The sequence below is a fragment of the Alosa sapidissima genome, chromosome 1 (genome assembly GCF_018492685.1).
Source record: "Alosa sapidissima isolate fAloSap1 chromosome 1, fAloSap1.pri, whole genome shotgun sequence".
NCBI classification, from domain to species: domain Eukaryota; kingdom Metazoa; phylum Chordata; class Actinopteri; order Clupeiformes; family Clupeidae; genus Alosa; species Alosa sapidissima.
This window is the reverse complement of record NC_055957.1, coordinates 41,454,642-41,466,931: the sequence shown is the minus strand read 5'-3', so window position 1 is coordinate 41,466,931 and position 12,290 is coordinate 41,454,642. Positions and strand designations below refer to the sequence as shown.

The 12,290-nt window shown below is 38.9% G+C and overlaps 3 protein-coding genes across 6 annotated transcripts; 1 reads left to right on the top strand and 2 right to left on the bottom strand.

Moving 5' to 3' along the window:
• Positions 1 to 120: 120 nt before the first annotated feature.
• On the bottom strand, positions 121 to 1,225 carry zgc:113691 (uncharacterized protein LOC503529 homolog). Its single transcript, XM_042084753.1, has one exon. The coding sequence runs from the start codon at positions 1,223 to 1,225 to the stop codon at positions 476 to 478; it is 750 nt and encodes a 249-aa protein (XP_041940687.1). The 3' UTR covers positions 121 to 475.
• Positions 1,226 to 2,222: 997 nt separating this feature from the next.
• yipf1 (Yip1 domain family, member 1) lies at positions 2,223 to 9,623 on the bottom strand. Of its 2 annotated transcripts, none has more exons than XM_042088502.1 (10): positions 9,543 to 9,623; positions 8,999 to 9,061; positions 8,749 to 8,906; positions 8,572 to 8,655; positions 8,353 to 8,440; positions 8,156 to 8,272; positions 7,427 to 7,593; positions 6,909 to 7,091; positions 3,199 to 3,307; positions 2,223 to 2,930 (listed from the first exon to the last, which is right to left on the bottom strand). In XM_042088502.1, exons 2-9 carry the CDS (start codon positions 9,030 to 9,032, stop codon positions 3,218 to 3,220), a joined length of 921 nt encoding a protein of 306 aa, XP_041944436.1. In that variant the 5' UTR covers positions 9,033 to 9,061; positions 9,543 to 9,623; the 3' UTR covers positions 2,223 to 2,930; positions 3,199 to 3,217. The 2 variants fall into 2 exon arrangements, with proteins under 2 accessions (XP_041944436.1, XP_041944443.1); XM_042088509.1 differs by having other exon boundaries at positions 9,568 to 9,602.
• Positions 8,962 to 12,157, top strand: lrrc42 (leucine rich repeat containing 42). 3 transcript variants are annotated; one of them, XM_042088376.1, is made up of 7 exons: positions 8,962 to 9,085; positions 10,595 to 10,726; positions 10,814 to 10,935; positions 11,134 to 11,219; positions 11,302 to 11,415; positions 11,532 to 11,610; positions 11,689 to 12,154. In XM_042088376.1, exons 3-7 carry the CDS (start codon positions 10,893 to 10,895, stop codon positions 11,964 to 11,966), a joined length of 600 nt encoding a protein of 199 aa, XP_041944310.1. In that variant the 5' UTR covers positions 8,962 to 9,085; positions 10,595 to 10,726; positions 10,814 to 10,892; the 3' UTR covers positions 11,967 to 12,154. The 3 variants fall into 3 exon arrangements, with proteins under 3 accessions (XP_041944310.1, XP_041944308.1, XP_041944306.1); XM_042088374.1 differs by lacking the exon at positions 8,962 to 9,085 and adding an exon at positions 9,851 to 10,492 and having other exon boundaries at positions 10,817 to 10,935; positions 11,689 to 12,157; XM_042088372.1 differs by lacking the exon at positions 8,962 to 9,085 and adding an exon at positions 9,851 to 10,492 and having other exon boundaries at positions 11,689 to 12,155.
• The last annotated feature ends 133 nt before the right edge of the window (positions 12,158 to 12,290 follow it).

The following is a 12,290-nucleotide window of genomic DNA, read 5'->3' as shown; positions in this document are numbered from 1 at the left end:
TGCCTGACGCATACATTTAGAATAATTACACAAATCACTTTATTAAAATAAGTATAATATCCGTGTCACACATTTTTGGTATATACAGAAATAAGCAGAATTCAACGTTACACTGTAAATCTATATAAAGCCCTAACGATGCTTTTAAAAATGAACCTCGCTCGCTCATACAGACTAGCTACCTAAACACATCGGAGAGGCTGGCGGAGTGGACTTGACTAGATAAATGGTGATTGCTCGCGGCTGCATGAATGAAATGTAACTTCAGCCAAATAAATTAAATTAACACATTGTTAATAAAATCGTTCTAGGATTGGATTAGTTGTAAGGCAAGGTTAAATTAAAAGATGTAAAAAATACATCGAAATAATCGTCTCAAAAACGCAGTTTCTTCAAAGTGTCGCAAGGAAAAGGCTAAGTTACAGAGTCCATGATTAATGGAAAGTTAACGTTGGCTCCTTTTCCACTTTCAATTTTACTTTGTATCATGTTGAACTAATGCGGCCTTTTCGCGTAGATGATTTCCATTTGAAAGTGCGGTTATACTGCGTTTATCAAGTCCTTTGACAATCCTCTCAGTCTCTCTTCGGAACGTCTTTGTTTCAAATGCACTGGTGGGTAGTTTCTGTGTAGAATTAATAGACATGTCGGTTTGAACCGCTTTGTGCATTGATGTTTTTTGTCCAGGTCTTTGGGGAATTGCGGGTAGAGTAAGCTGCTCACGCTGAACCTTCTTGTCCTCCCATAGTTTCAGCAAACGTCGCTGATTATTGGTCATGTCTTTCAAGTTTTGTTGTAATGATTGTACCTGATCCTCTAACAGCGTTTTTGAAGTCACTGTGTTTGCCAACTCTGATGTAAGCTCATCTATTGTCAAGCTTAGTTTACCTGCTTTCTCAACTAAAGAATTGCATTCGCGGTCCTTCTCATGTAAGTCATTTATTATATCCCGTGTGGTTTTGCCCTGAAACTTTGGGCTAGATTCCAAGCCAATTTCAGCTCGAAGAATCTTGACCTGTTTCCGCAATTCTTTATTATCCAAAGTCAATGTCTTCAATTTCTGTTTCAGCGTCTCTGTTGACCTCATTCTTGAATCGTACTGTCTCAGCTTTTCTCTCATCACGCTTTCCCGGTGTATCGCATCGTCTCTTTCTTTCTTGCATTTTTCCAGAAGTCTCAATGTTTCGTACTTGGAGACTTTTTCCACTTTGCCGTTTGATGCCATCGTGTCACAGTCTTATGTCAAAACGACAGCATAGACCACATGGTAGGCTACAGTTGTAGAATGTACGATTCCTCAATCATGCCAAGCACATATTATTAGGGCACGAGACAACTCCTGAAAGGCACATAATAGTATAACATGGGACAACTCCAGAAGGTGAGCTTGACGTCCAAATACAAGTCACCCTTTCCAGTAGAGTATTCTGCAACAAAACGGTTACAAAGTAACTGCAGCAGTGACTTCAGCATTTGACATTCCTCTTCTGAGGTTGTCAACCAGAGCGCCAGCACAGGTGTAATTCTAAGCTTTGGCTAGGATGACCATTAATTAGGGCGCACCAAAAGTTGACACAGTTTCAAGTGACACAATTTTTCTATTTTCTTAATTGCAAAAGTTAGGCAGTCCTGGCTACACTGTGAATGCTGTGTCTTGGAAACAGTAGTTTTGCATTTTAGCCAAACTATGCCACACTGTCCAATGCAGACGATAAAGCCGTTGTATCTAGTCTTATTCCTTCAACCCAGATTAGTCAGACTGGTGTCCTAGGAACAAACACCTCAACTCACTAGGCCCTCTAGATAATGCCGTTACATTCATTCCTTTACATTTGTAAGCCATCCTATAGAGGCAAGGGTACTGGAGTAAAATTACATTGGTTTAGGCAGGTTTATTTAGACACTATAAGCTTACAGTGAAGTTATTGTCGTTACAAGATTATTAGATTATTTTTACTGTAAACTGAAGCCTAAACTGACGAATGGAATGTTGTTACAGAGAATGTTTTTACTGTAAATTGAAACTTAGGGCTCAATTCTAGGAATACCCGTTTCTGTCATTATAGAGATATAAGACTGCCACTTTCAGTAGGAGAGAGAGAGAGGTGTCAAAGGAAGCGGTCTGTGGAAATGCACATAATTCATAATTTCACCTTATTCTAAATGAGCTCATATAAACCTCAGTTTTGTGTAATAATCAATGACACAAGTGGACATAAATATTAACTTTGTAACACGGTAATAAATCTTTATTCAAAATTAGGGATTTAAAAAGTAAAGACCTTTTAAAAAAAAAAAAAAAAAAAAAAACACTATACAACTATAATTGTTGTATTGTGAAAGTATCGAGGCAGAGAAAAGACTGCCCGCCCAGACACATTTATAATTTTGGCTTAACATTAGTAGTTCACCTTCTAAAGTTTTCCATGATATGGATATGATCCATAACACCCAAACAATGACAAACCAGTTACAAACCCATGCTTATTTTTAATTTACAATGATCTGCAATTTAAACCAATCTCTAGATTAATTGTTTTTACTTTGGCTCACAGTATAAATACAGTGGCCTACCCATTAAAAATATACATATTTAAAAAGAATGAATGGCAGAATTGGAATATCCTACTCCAGGAACCCATCAAGTTCAGTAATCACATAAATATTTTGAAACCAAACTGTGCACAACAAATTACACATCCCGATGTAACCCAGGTTGTTCAGTAACAACTAACCAGGCTGTGAGTAATGCCGTTGAGAATGTAGTGCTTTTGTTAGCCATGTCCACTCAAATGCAGAGTCTTACCAGCACTCAAATAATGGCTGTTCAGGCAAAGCTCAACAAGGACACTGAGTATGCATGAAATCCAGACGACAATGACTTCATCACCACGGCAACCTGATTCTTAGTAATAAGGCAACTGGAGAACCTGCAATTAAAGAAGAATAACACTTGCTTTGGAAGGAGAAATCATGTCGAGGAAGTCTCATCTCAAGTGTTAGCATGTCAGGACACCAAGATAATTAAACATCATCAAAAGACAAAAGGAAATCATCAACTGTAATATTAGATGTCACACTAACATGAATTTAATAAGTTAAAGGAAAAACTCGGTCTTAAGAGGAAAAGATGGATTTCAGAGAGGTTGCAAGAGCTATGGAGCTGAGAAGTCAAGTTTAATCTCCTAAATTCTTTACCTCAAGCAGAATTTGACATTTAAGTTGTCTTAGTTGGGATTGTCTTGATTTCTTCATTCTGCCCCAAGATGGAAGTGTTGTCATACTCCCGTGTGCTAAAGAAATATGCCTGGGGGAAGACATAATATAAGGTTTACTTTATTTCTTCACCACCACACACAGCTCACTAATTAAATCAATCTAATCACTGACATCTGATATCCAAATGGACATGATAGTAGCACATTAAATCTAGGTAGAAGACAAACTGGGCCATTTCCACGTCAGTCAACAATATCGGTCAGTGTTTCTGCTTATAACAGTATGCCTGTCTTCACGGAAGGCGTAATTTGACACCTCTCTGGGATAATCCTTTCACGCACAAGCTCTAAGCACCAAAATGCAAGCATCGTGTGGCCACAACAAGCCAACTGGCCTCAGTGGGCTATGTGATTGTGGTCACTTAAGACAGGCCTTGACATTTAGGGCCCTATTGTGCACCCGGCGTAAGGCACCGCAAGTCTTATTCTTATCATACACTCAATAAAGTGTCAATTTTTCGCCATGCGCTCCACTTTTATAAAAACCTTGTGCCCAGGGGTGTGGTCTGGCGCATGATCCAAAAATCGCTATCTTACACCCTCTAAAAATCATTACCACTGACCAAGAAAAGCCTGGGCCCAGTTCCCCAAAAGCATCTTAAGCCTAAGAGCGTTGTAAATTCCCTCTTACGAACGTCTTAAGATTTGCCGACTGTTTCCCGAAACCATCGTAGCTTAAGAGCGTTGTGAAAACACTCGTAGATCTACGAGTGCTCCAGAGTTTTCGTTACCGGCTAAGAGTATCTTAACAGTACTTCTCACTGAGGTCACCAACAGGACATACAACGTAATTACAACTTAGAATACATAATCCAACGTACGTTCCCATTCTTTATTGTGTTTACCTGTGATTAATCAGATTTTAGCGTGCAAATTAAATAGCATAGCCTACATTTAATGGTCATAATAATCTGATTAAAAGCGGACAAAAATGCAATCAAGTTATGAAACGAGACGTTGCCAGAATAGTTTGCCATTATCTTTGCTAAGTTAAGGCTATATTTTATTAGGCCTATGAGGTAAAAAGCAGAGAAAGCAACATGTGGTTTAGTCTGTACTGCATCAAAATCTAAGCCTACACATTTCCTCACTTTCTTATATAACCTACTTGGGATGCTTACATGCAGATGTCAAAGTGTTACTATTTTTGTATTGGTGTGAATTAATGTGTAGATCCGAAGTTTAAACGGTAGGCCTATAGCCTATGATGAGGCCACCTGACATCACCGTCAAATTAGGATATTTCAGAACTATTAACGTGGACAGCTCCCCTTAAGAGCATCTTAAAGGACAATTCCGGTATTTAGCACTTTGAGTCGCTTTTCTGGTTTGTTTTGGATGAACTAGAGTGGTGAACACTGAAATTTTGATGATTGGTCCTGTCTCGACTTTTCTGACTCGTTTTGAATCGCCTTTGACTTCTCAGAGTGGCTGCAAACAGGCATACTGTAGGCTACTCAAACATGTCCTAAAACAACCCTTAACATTCGTTTTCAAAACTGTGCAACTCACCGAGTGGTTAGTGGTGTTCGTTGATTATTAAAAGCAAATATATCGGCACAATGCATGATTTCCAGCCGTCTTATTTGCTATTGTGGAACTATTCACAACCGCTCAATATTTGAACCTGAAGCATAGACGGTGGCGCAGTAATATCAACGTGCAATGAATGAGTCTTCCAACAGAAATCAATGAGATTTTACAAAATGCCAAATAAAACACGACAGAAACTGTATTTCGCTATGCTACTTGTTTTGAAACATCAACGAACACCACTAACCACTCGGTGAGTTGCACAGTTTTGAAAACGAACGTTATGGGTTGTTTTAGGACATGTTTGAGTAGCCTACAGTATGCCTGCTGGCAGCCACTCTGATTAGTCAAAGGCGATTCAAAACGAGTCAGAAAGGTCGAGACAGGACCAATCGTCAAAATGTCGGTGTCCACCACTCTAGTTCACCACCAGAAAGGGGTCTCAAAGTGCTAAATTCCGGAATTTTCCTTTAAGAGCAGTGCACGCGCGTTCACGCTACAAGCATGTTCGGGAAACAGTCGGAAAAATCAAACGAGCGATCGTCAGATGAATCGTAGAAAACCCTCGTAAGAGCGTGTCTGTCGGTCCGTGTACCTTCTGTTCATTTGATTTTCAAGGTTGAAACAGTGATCAAAAAACGGATTTTAAGACCTTTACCTAAAACAGTACTTTTCAGAGAAAAATAAAACACAAATATTGAAGCATTTTGTGGAAAAAATAATCCAATATACAATGAAGGTTTGAATTTCAATAGTGTAAATTTCAATTGGTCATTATTCAAGTTAAAAATGAAAACCCAGGCACGCGAGGCTACCACGCACTCCACATTCACTACTGCATGCTGACAGCAATTTTTTTGCCACTGCCCGACTGGATAGCCTAATTACTAGCCTATGTGTTCATCAAAGGGAGCAAGATGGTGATGTTGAAGGAGTGATCTGCACCTAGAAAAAAATCACCAGAACATTCCAAGCTTCTCATTTTGATCGATATGTAATTTATGTCCCAGGTGTGCTGCATAGTAGGGAGTGGGATTAAGGTTGCGTGCACCCTTCGAAGAAAGTGTGGAAATGTCACTGAAAGGACAATCGACATCATGCATTTATTAGGCTATGTTTTGTAGGTATAGGCTTAGCTTAACAACTGTTTAAACTGCAAAAAAATTGTCGGTACGTTTGACTCTTTGTATCGAACATAATGCCATGTGTGAATGTGTAATGGTTATAGTAGGCCTAGTTGTATTTGCATTTACCTTGTGGTGTGTGTTAGCATGTGTAGTCTTTCTTTGGTTGTACCCTATTTTTTACAGTTAATGTTTGTACCTCATGTGTTTATTCCTGTGTGTTGTATGTGACTACCCCGTTCGTGTAGGCCTATTGTGCATGTGTTAGAGCCTTGTGTGTTCTATAATGATGTTTTGACCTGTCTGTGTTCCCCGCTCCTGACCCAATAAATGTACTGATCTGAACCTTGTCGCCTCAGTTACAATATGAATATAAATATAAATTAGTTGTATGTGACAAACGATTATTTGATTCTTTCTCCATTACTACAATAGACTAGTCGCACATACAGAACAGCGGAGCCCAAATAGCCTACATATTTTCGTGCCTCATGCTAGGCCAGTGAATTGTTGTCATATTTTTTCCAACTCTGCATTCTACGGCCTCCACTCCCCTTGCTCCTTGTTGAGACAACGTAGCTGACATTTCTGCGTAAAGTTAGCTTTTTTACAAACATGTCTCTAATTAAAATGTCATAGGTTTCAATGTAGGACAGCCTAGCGGGGATAGGCCATAAGGCATAAGAACAACCCTTTTGCGCCCAGTGTTTGATCACAAAATCACACCATTACATTTGTGAATGTGGACTGGCCACGCTTTTAATGTCTATAAACTTTGCGCCTCTGACCATCCGTTTCTGATCGCCAAAATAGGGCCCTTGAAAAAAAACCTTAATTTTGATAGATTGCACCAACATGAAAGCAATACTACATTGAAACAAAAGATGTGAGTTTTTGTTACAAAACTCCATATGTCTGAATCTCTTTTTTGTCAAAACTCCATATGTCTGAATCTCTTTTTTGTCTTTTTTACCTTGCAACCCACTGCTAGGAGGACGTGTAGAGCCACAATAGTCACGATAATTGCAATGGCGACTCGGTGGTGGTCATCTCGAATGGCAGGCCAAAAGGTCATCACTAGAACTGATCCAGAGAGACAGAGAGCCGCAACAATGGAAAACCACCTGACCCCTTCGTTTGGTATGATCCACAGCACCTAATTTAGTTAGAACATGTCATATATTCACATATTTGTAGACTCACCACATAATTAAACCCGTTCAAAAGTAAATACCATTCATAATTTATCATTCTGTAATACCAACCAGGAGTCAGATTGGCCAACACATTAAAAAATAGTACTACAAGGCTCTGAATTACAAAAAATTATAGCCTTTAATCTGCAGCTCCCTAAAGCTACATACATTCCAGGCACATCTACAGACATTCCAAGCACATGGTTGCAAAGACAGACGCCATTCTCCATCAAAAATGTTGAGGCAGTTATGTTTAGGTAAAATTGTTACATAATATTGCTTTAGTCATACGCACCACAGCTGGTATGTAGATAGACAGAGAATAACCGTAGACACAGACGATCTCCAGAAAGGTGTAGGTCACAGAGTTCACCACTTTGCTGTTTCGCCATGTGAGAAAACCCCAGAGGGCCAATGGAACAAGCCAGGCATAGGTATAGATTGCTGTGGCTGCCATGGTAACTGGATAAAAAATATATGCATTTTTAAGGTTTATATAGAAAGCTGTAGGCCTATGCTTCAATACAACAAACTTTGGAGGTGGGGAATTTTCAAGCCTCATCTGACCCCATCACCCCAGCAAAATGGTAACTTTAAAATATTTTTTTAACATTGTGGTTCCACCTTTCTAGAGAGTTACATTTTTCATCTCGGTCCCCTTGATCTGGTGTTGTTTTAATTGATAAGTAGGCCTGCTTATGTTTGTGGCTATTTTATTTTGAATGTATGATGTTCTTTGTCAAAAAATAAAGGCATTGATAAAGATAGGCACAAAAGAAGACAAATCCTCCTCTTCATCACACCCCACCCTGTCATGTCTATTCTCCACTGGGGCCTGCCCCACACTTTGATAACCACTGGGTTAAGAGATATGTTAAGTTACGTAGTATGTACAACTAATTACAACTTGGATAAAAGTTGGGTATAACTTATATAAAAGTTGTGACCAGATGTTACGCACCATGATCACATTGGCAAACAGCATCACAGCACCCAGAGGCTATTGAAGACACTTCACACTTACCTTTACGAAACTCAGGTACATATTTATACTGTGGATTACCATGGTGCTTCAGAAAGGTGGATATGTTACCACTTATGGCAATGGCAAACACAAGGGTAGCACAAATCCAAAAGGGTCCTAAAAGCACAGGAATGAGCCTTTAAGACGTATACATACTGTTATGAACCATAAATAATTAAACCAATACATCCACTCACCATAAAGATCAGGATTACTGCGTATGTGTAGACGGACAAAGTTTTTCCCCCGCCATGGCAGTACTGATCCAAATATTCTCTCCTTCACCTGATTACAGAAAATCCACAGTAAATGTAAAAATCCATAGTAAATGTAAAGAATCCATGCATATGAAAGTGAGCTATTGCTGTGCCAAACCTTGACGACACTCTTGAACAAGCCTGAATGGAACAGCTTACCTCTTGTGTGTCCACATCAAAAAATGTTTGGTAGTATTCAAATGTCCAGAATGGTGCATTTTTAGACTTTGCGCTGGAAAGCAGCTGAAAGACAACACATTTCAAAATATTTTAAGAAGGGGCACGCACACTCTCTGTGTTTTGACATTTCAACGTTTTCGTCTGCATTCTTCTCACCTCTGCTTTGTCATCATCTGTGTCAAGTTCATCATTCTCCACCCCAAAAGGAGTAGATCCTGTGGTTTTGTTTTGCTTTTGAGATTTCACCATGCCATCCATGTCCACAGATGTAGAATCCTTGGTATTACCAGGGAGGGTTCCATCCTCATCAAATTCTAAGAAACAAGAGGTCAGATCAGTGAAGTGAAAATGGGATATGTACACACTGTCTAATTATTCATACCTAAAGGTGAATTAAGGAACTCACCTTGAAATTGAAGCAAGAAATCATTGTTCGCCATTTAGATCACCAAGGAGAAATGGCCGGGTACTGTTGGGAAAAGGGCAAATGACAGTAATAGCGTTATTTCTTACCTATTTGACATGTTACACCTACTATTTTACACATGATTGGTACAACAAACATGAGTGTCGTTTGTTTTCCTGCTCGAAAACAAACGATATGACGTTAGATAGATAGGCTAGCTTCTAATCTCGACAGCCTATTAATGATAATGACATGTCTTGCACCGTTGAACTGCTGAACCATAGACAACTATCTCAAGCAAGTGTGTACTTTCTCTAAACATGCCTTCCAGGATGTTTGTCAGGAACCATAGCTACAAGAGGGAATTGGAAACTACATCAAAGTTTTGTCAGCTAACGTTATGCTAGGGAAGTTATGATTAGCTAGCAGAGTTCAAATATGACACAGTAAATTCCCAGCTAATAATGCGAGTTTTTACACTGGTTAACCATTCAATAATGACAAGCGACACCGTTTTGTTGAAATTAATGGTAAGTTAAACCACCTAAATGTATAGACAAATAATCCACCTCAATCCTCTCTAGTAGCAGCAGGACAGCTAACAACAATATACGTCGCATCCGATAGGCCTACATATCTATCAGAATAAAGGTTCGGGTTTAACAGACTATTATTTTTAATTACAAGGGAAAGGAAACCCCTTATTGTGTTTTTACACTGAACATGCCTGTATGTTCTCAATGGCGGATGTAATTGGTCAAGCGTTTTTCATAATGCATAATGGAAAAATAATTGTTTCCCCAAAGCAACCTTTATTTTGACGTAGTCTTCGGGGATTGCATCCCGAGAAACCCAAACTCGTGCAAATTGAATTTCAGACGAGTGAGTAGTTTGTAACTGAGAAGTCAAAGGAAGGTTTTCCAATAATGTACATGTTAATAATCCACTGCTAATGCAGATTTAGTTCAACGCGGCACTTTATTCCATCCTATAGGCTACATTGGGCTACTTTAACATGTATTCAAATGATGATGTTGTACACGACGGGACCATTTATGTTAGAGAGAAAGGTGAACTGCACTGTGTAAACAATGCTCGTGAGGCTGGATCTTACAGTCTATGGCCTGGATATCCACCTGTAAAAAGGAAACCTACAAGACTCTTTGAGAAGGATTTTTCTGTTCGACTGTGTATAGACAATGTGACTGCTTCTTCCTCTAAGAGGAAAGATCACTTCGTTTTCACATACAACAGTGAAGGCAGCTTGCGATATACTGCAAAATCTTTATTTGATACGTGCTTGCTTTATATTGCTGATAATGTCCAACACATTGAATCTCTAGTTGGTTTCCCTGAACAAATGGCTGACAGACTATTTACAGCTGCTGAAGAAAAGCAAAAATTCTCAAATTCGGAGACTGGTCTAAGGGCTCTGCAAGTGTTTTGTGAAGCTTATGGGGATCTTGTGCTTAGGTCATTGTGTTTGAGAAACAGGTAGGTTAGTTGTAGTATCACTTGTTCTAGGCCTTTGGCATACTGTTGGACATTCGAAAGGCTCGAGACCTAATGCGCCATACTCTTTTTTTTGTTTTAAAGGTTTTCTTTGCTGTCTGAAAAGTTGGAGGAAATCAAGACATTTCAAAGCCTCCAGTGCTTAGACCTTCATGGATGCAAGTTGGGAGATGGCCATGAAATCTTTGAACATTTGACATCTGATCAATTGGGCAGGTATAATCTTTCCCACATACTGTATGAGACTATTTCTTATTCAAAGCAGTTCATTTTTATTTCATTATTCATATTTTTTTTTTGCAGTAGTCTCTCCCAGTTGTCATTGGGAGCAAATTGTTTGTCAGACCCTGGCCTTCAGAAACTAACAGCACCAGTTAGGGTGATGAAGAGAGGGCTTCAAAATCTCAAACTGCTGGACGTAAGCTGTAAGTAACTTCCAACATTTGCTTTCATGTAGCCGCAGTTCTCCACTATGGCATCCGATTTCATGTTGATGTTGCATGTTAAAGTTTTTCAGGTGACTTCCAGACAATTCCTCCATTGGGCTTAATGATGCTGGATGCCTGTTTTCATCTGAGCACAGACTATATCTATGTGAAATCATTTGCTTTCTCTCTGTGTAGACAATCCTATCTCTGAAAGGGCAGTAGGATACTTGGCTTGCTTTCGGAAATTACAAGGCCTTGACCTGTCAGAAACGCTTATCAAGGTAAAAAAAAAAAAAAACTGCAGTCATTTTGCATTCAGTTGGACATTCCTCAAAGCATCATATAATTCATGATCATTCTCAGCCAGGAATGTCCTTGAATAAGCTCCTATGGAGTAAGATGAGACTGGTTCCCTCGGACACTCCAGTGGCAGTGTTTAATCACTCCTGCTGTAAAACAGAGGGCTGGGCACAGGAGGTATACATTTATTTTCTGCAAACTGATAATTTTTTTTATGGAAGGATTAAGTTGTGTACGATGGTAGACAGTTGTTGTGTGTGCATGTTGTGAGTGTTCATTTATTCCATTTATAGGTTGTAAACCAGTGGGAAGTGAATGGTGCTAAATTACCAGAGAAAGATATTAAACCAAGGACAAATGCTCTTCATTTTTGTAAGTATTACATTCGACTGCAATTACAGAACAAAGATAATGTAGTTAGTAGTTAATAATCCATGGAATCTCTTCTAGATGGAAGGGAGAGGTTTGTGCGAGAGACTCTGAATTCCACTCCCGTGCTATGCAACAAATCAGATGATGTGATATTGAGGCTGCAGTTTTACAGACCTGCACTGCAAGAAGAAATCGCTGTGGATGCGGACAGCAAAACAGACATGCCAGCACAAAAAGGCATGAAAAGAAAACGGTCCATGGAGAATGAAAAGGCAGTTGTGAATAGCAAGAGTTCAAAACGCCAGTCTGTGTCCTCATTTTCTGCTGAAGACTTGGACTTATTGAACAGCTACTAATACCTCCATAATTGATCTTTGTCTAACTTTTACAAGACGTTGTGGTTAAGTTTCAGTGCTTAGATTTTTTTTATTAGTAACATAGCAGATTATATTAAAACATTTGAATTTTACAGTTGCATTTCTGTTTTATCATAATAACTTTCATATAATGCCATTAACATGCTCTAAATTAGTTTACAAACATTTAAGTTACAAAATGTAAAGTCAAATTTGAAAGAAAACACAACACAAAAGAAATTACCAACAATAAAAAAAATGGTATGCAGCTGTGTGCTTTCTCTAGTCTATGTAATTGTAATGTACAAATGCAATGTACTGTAC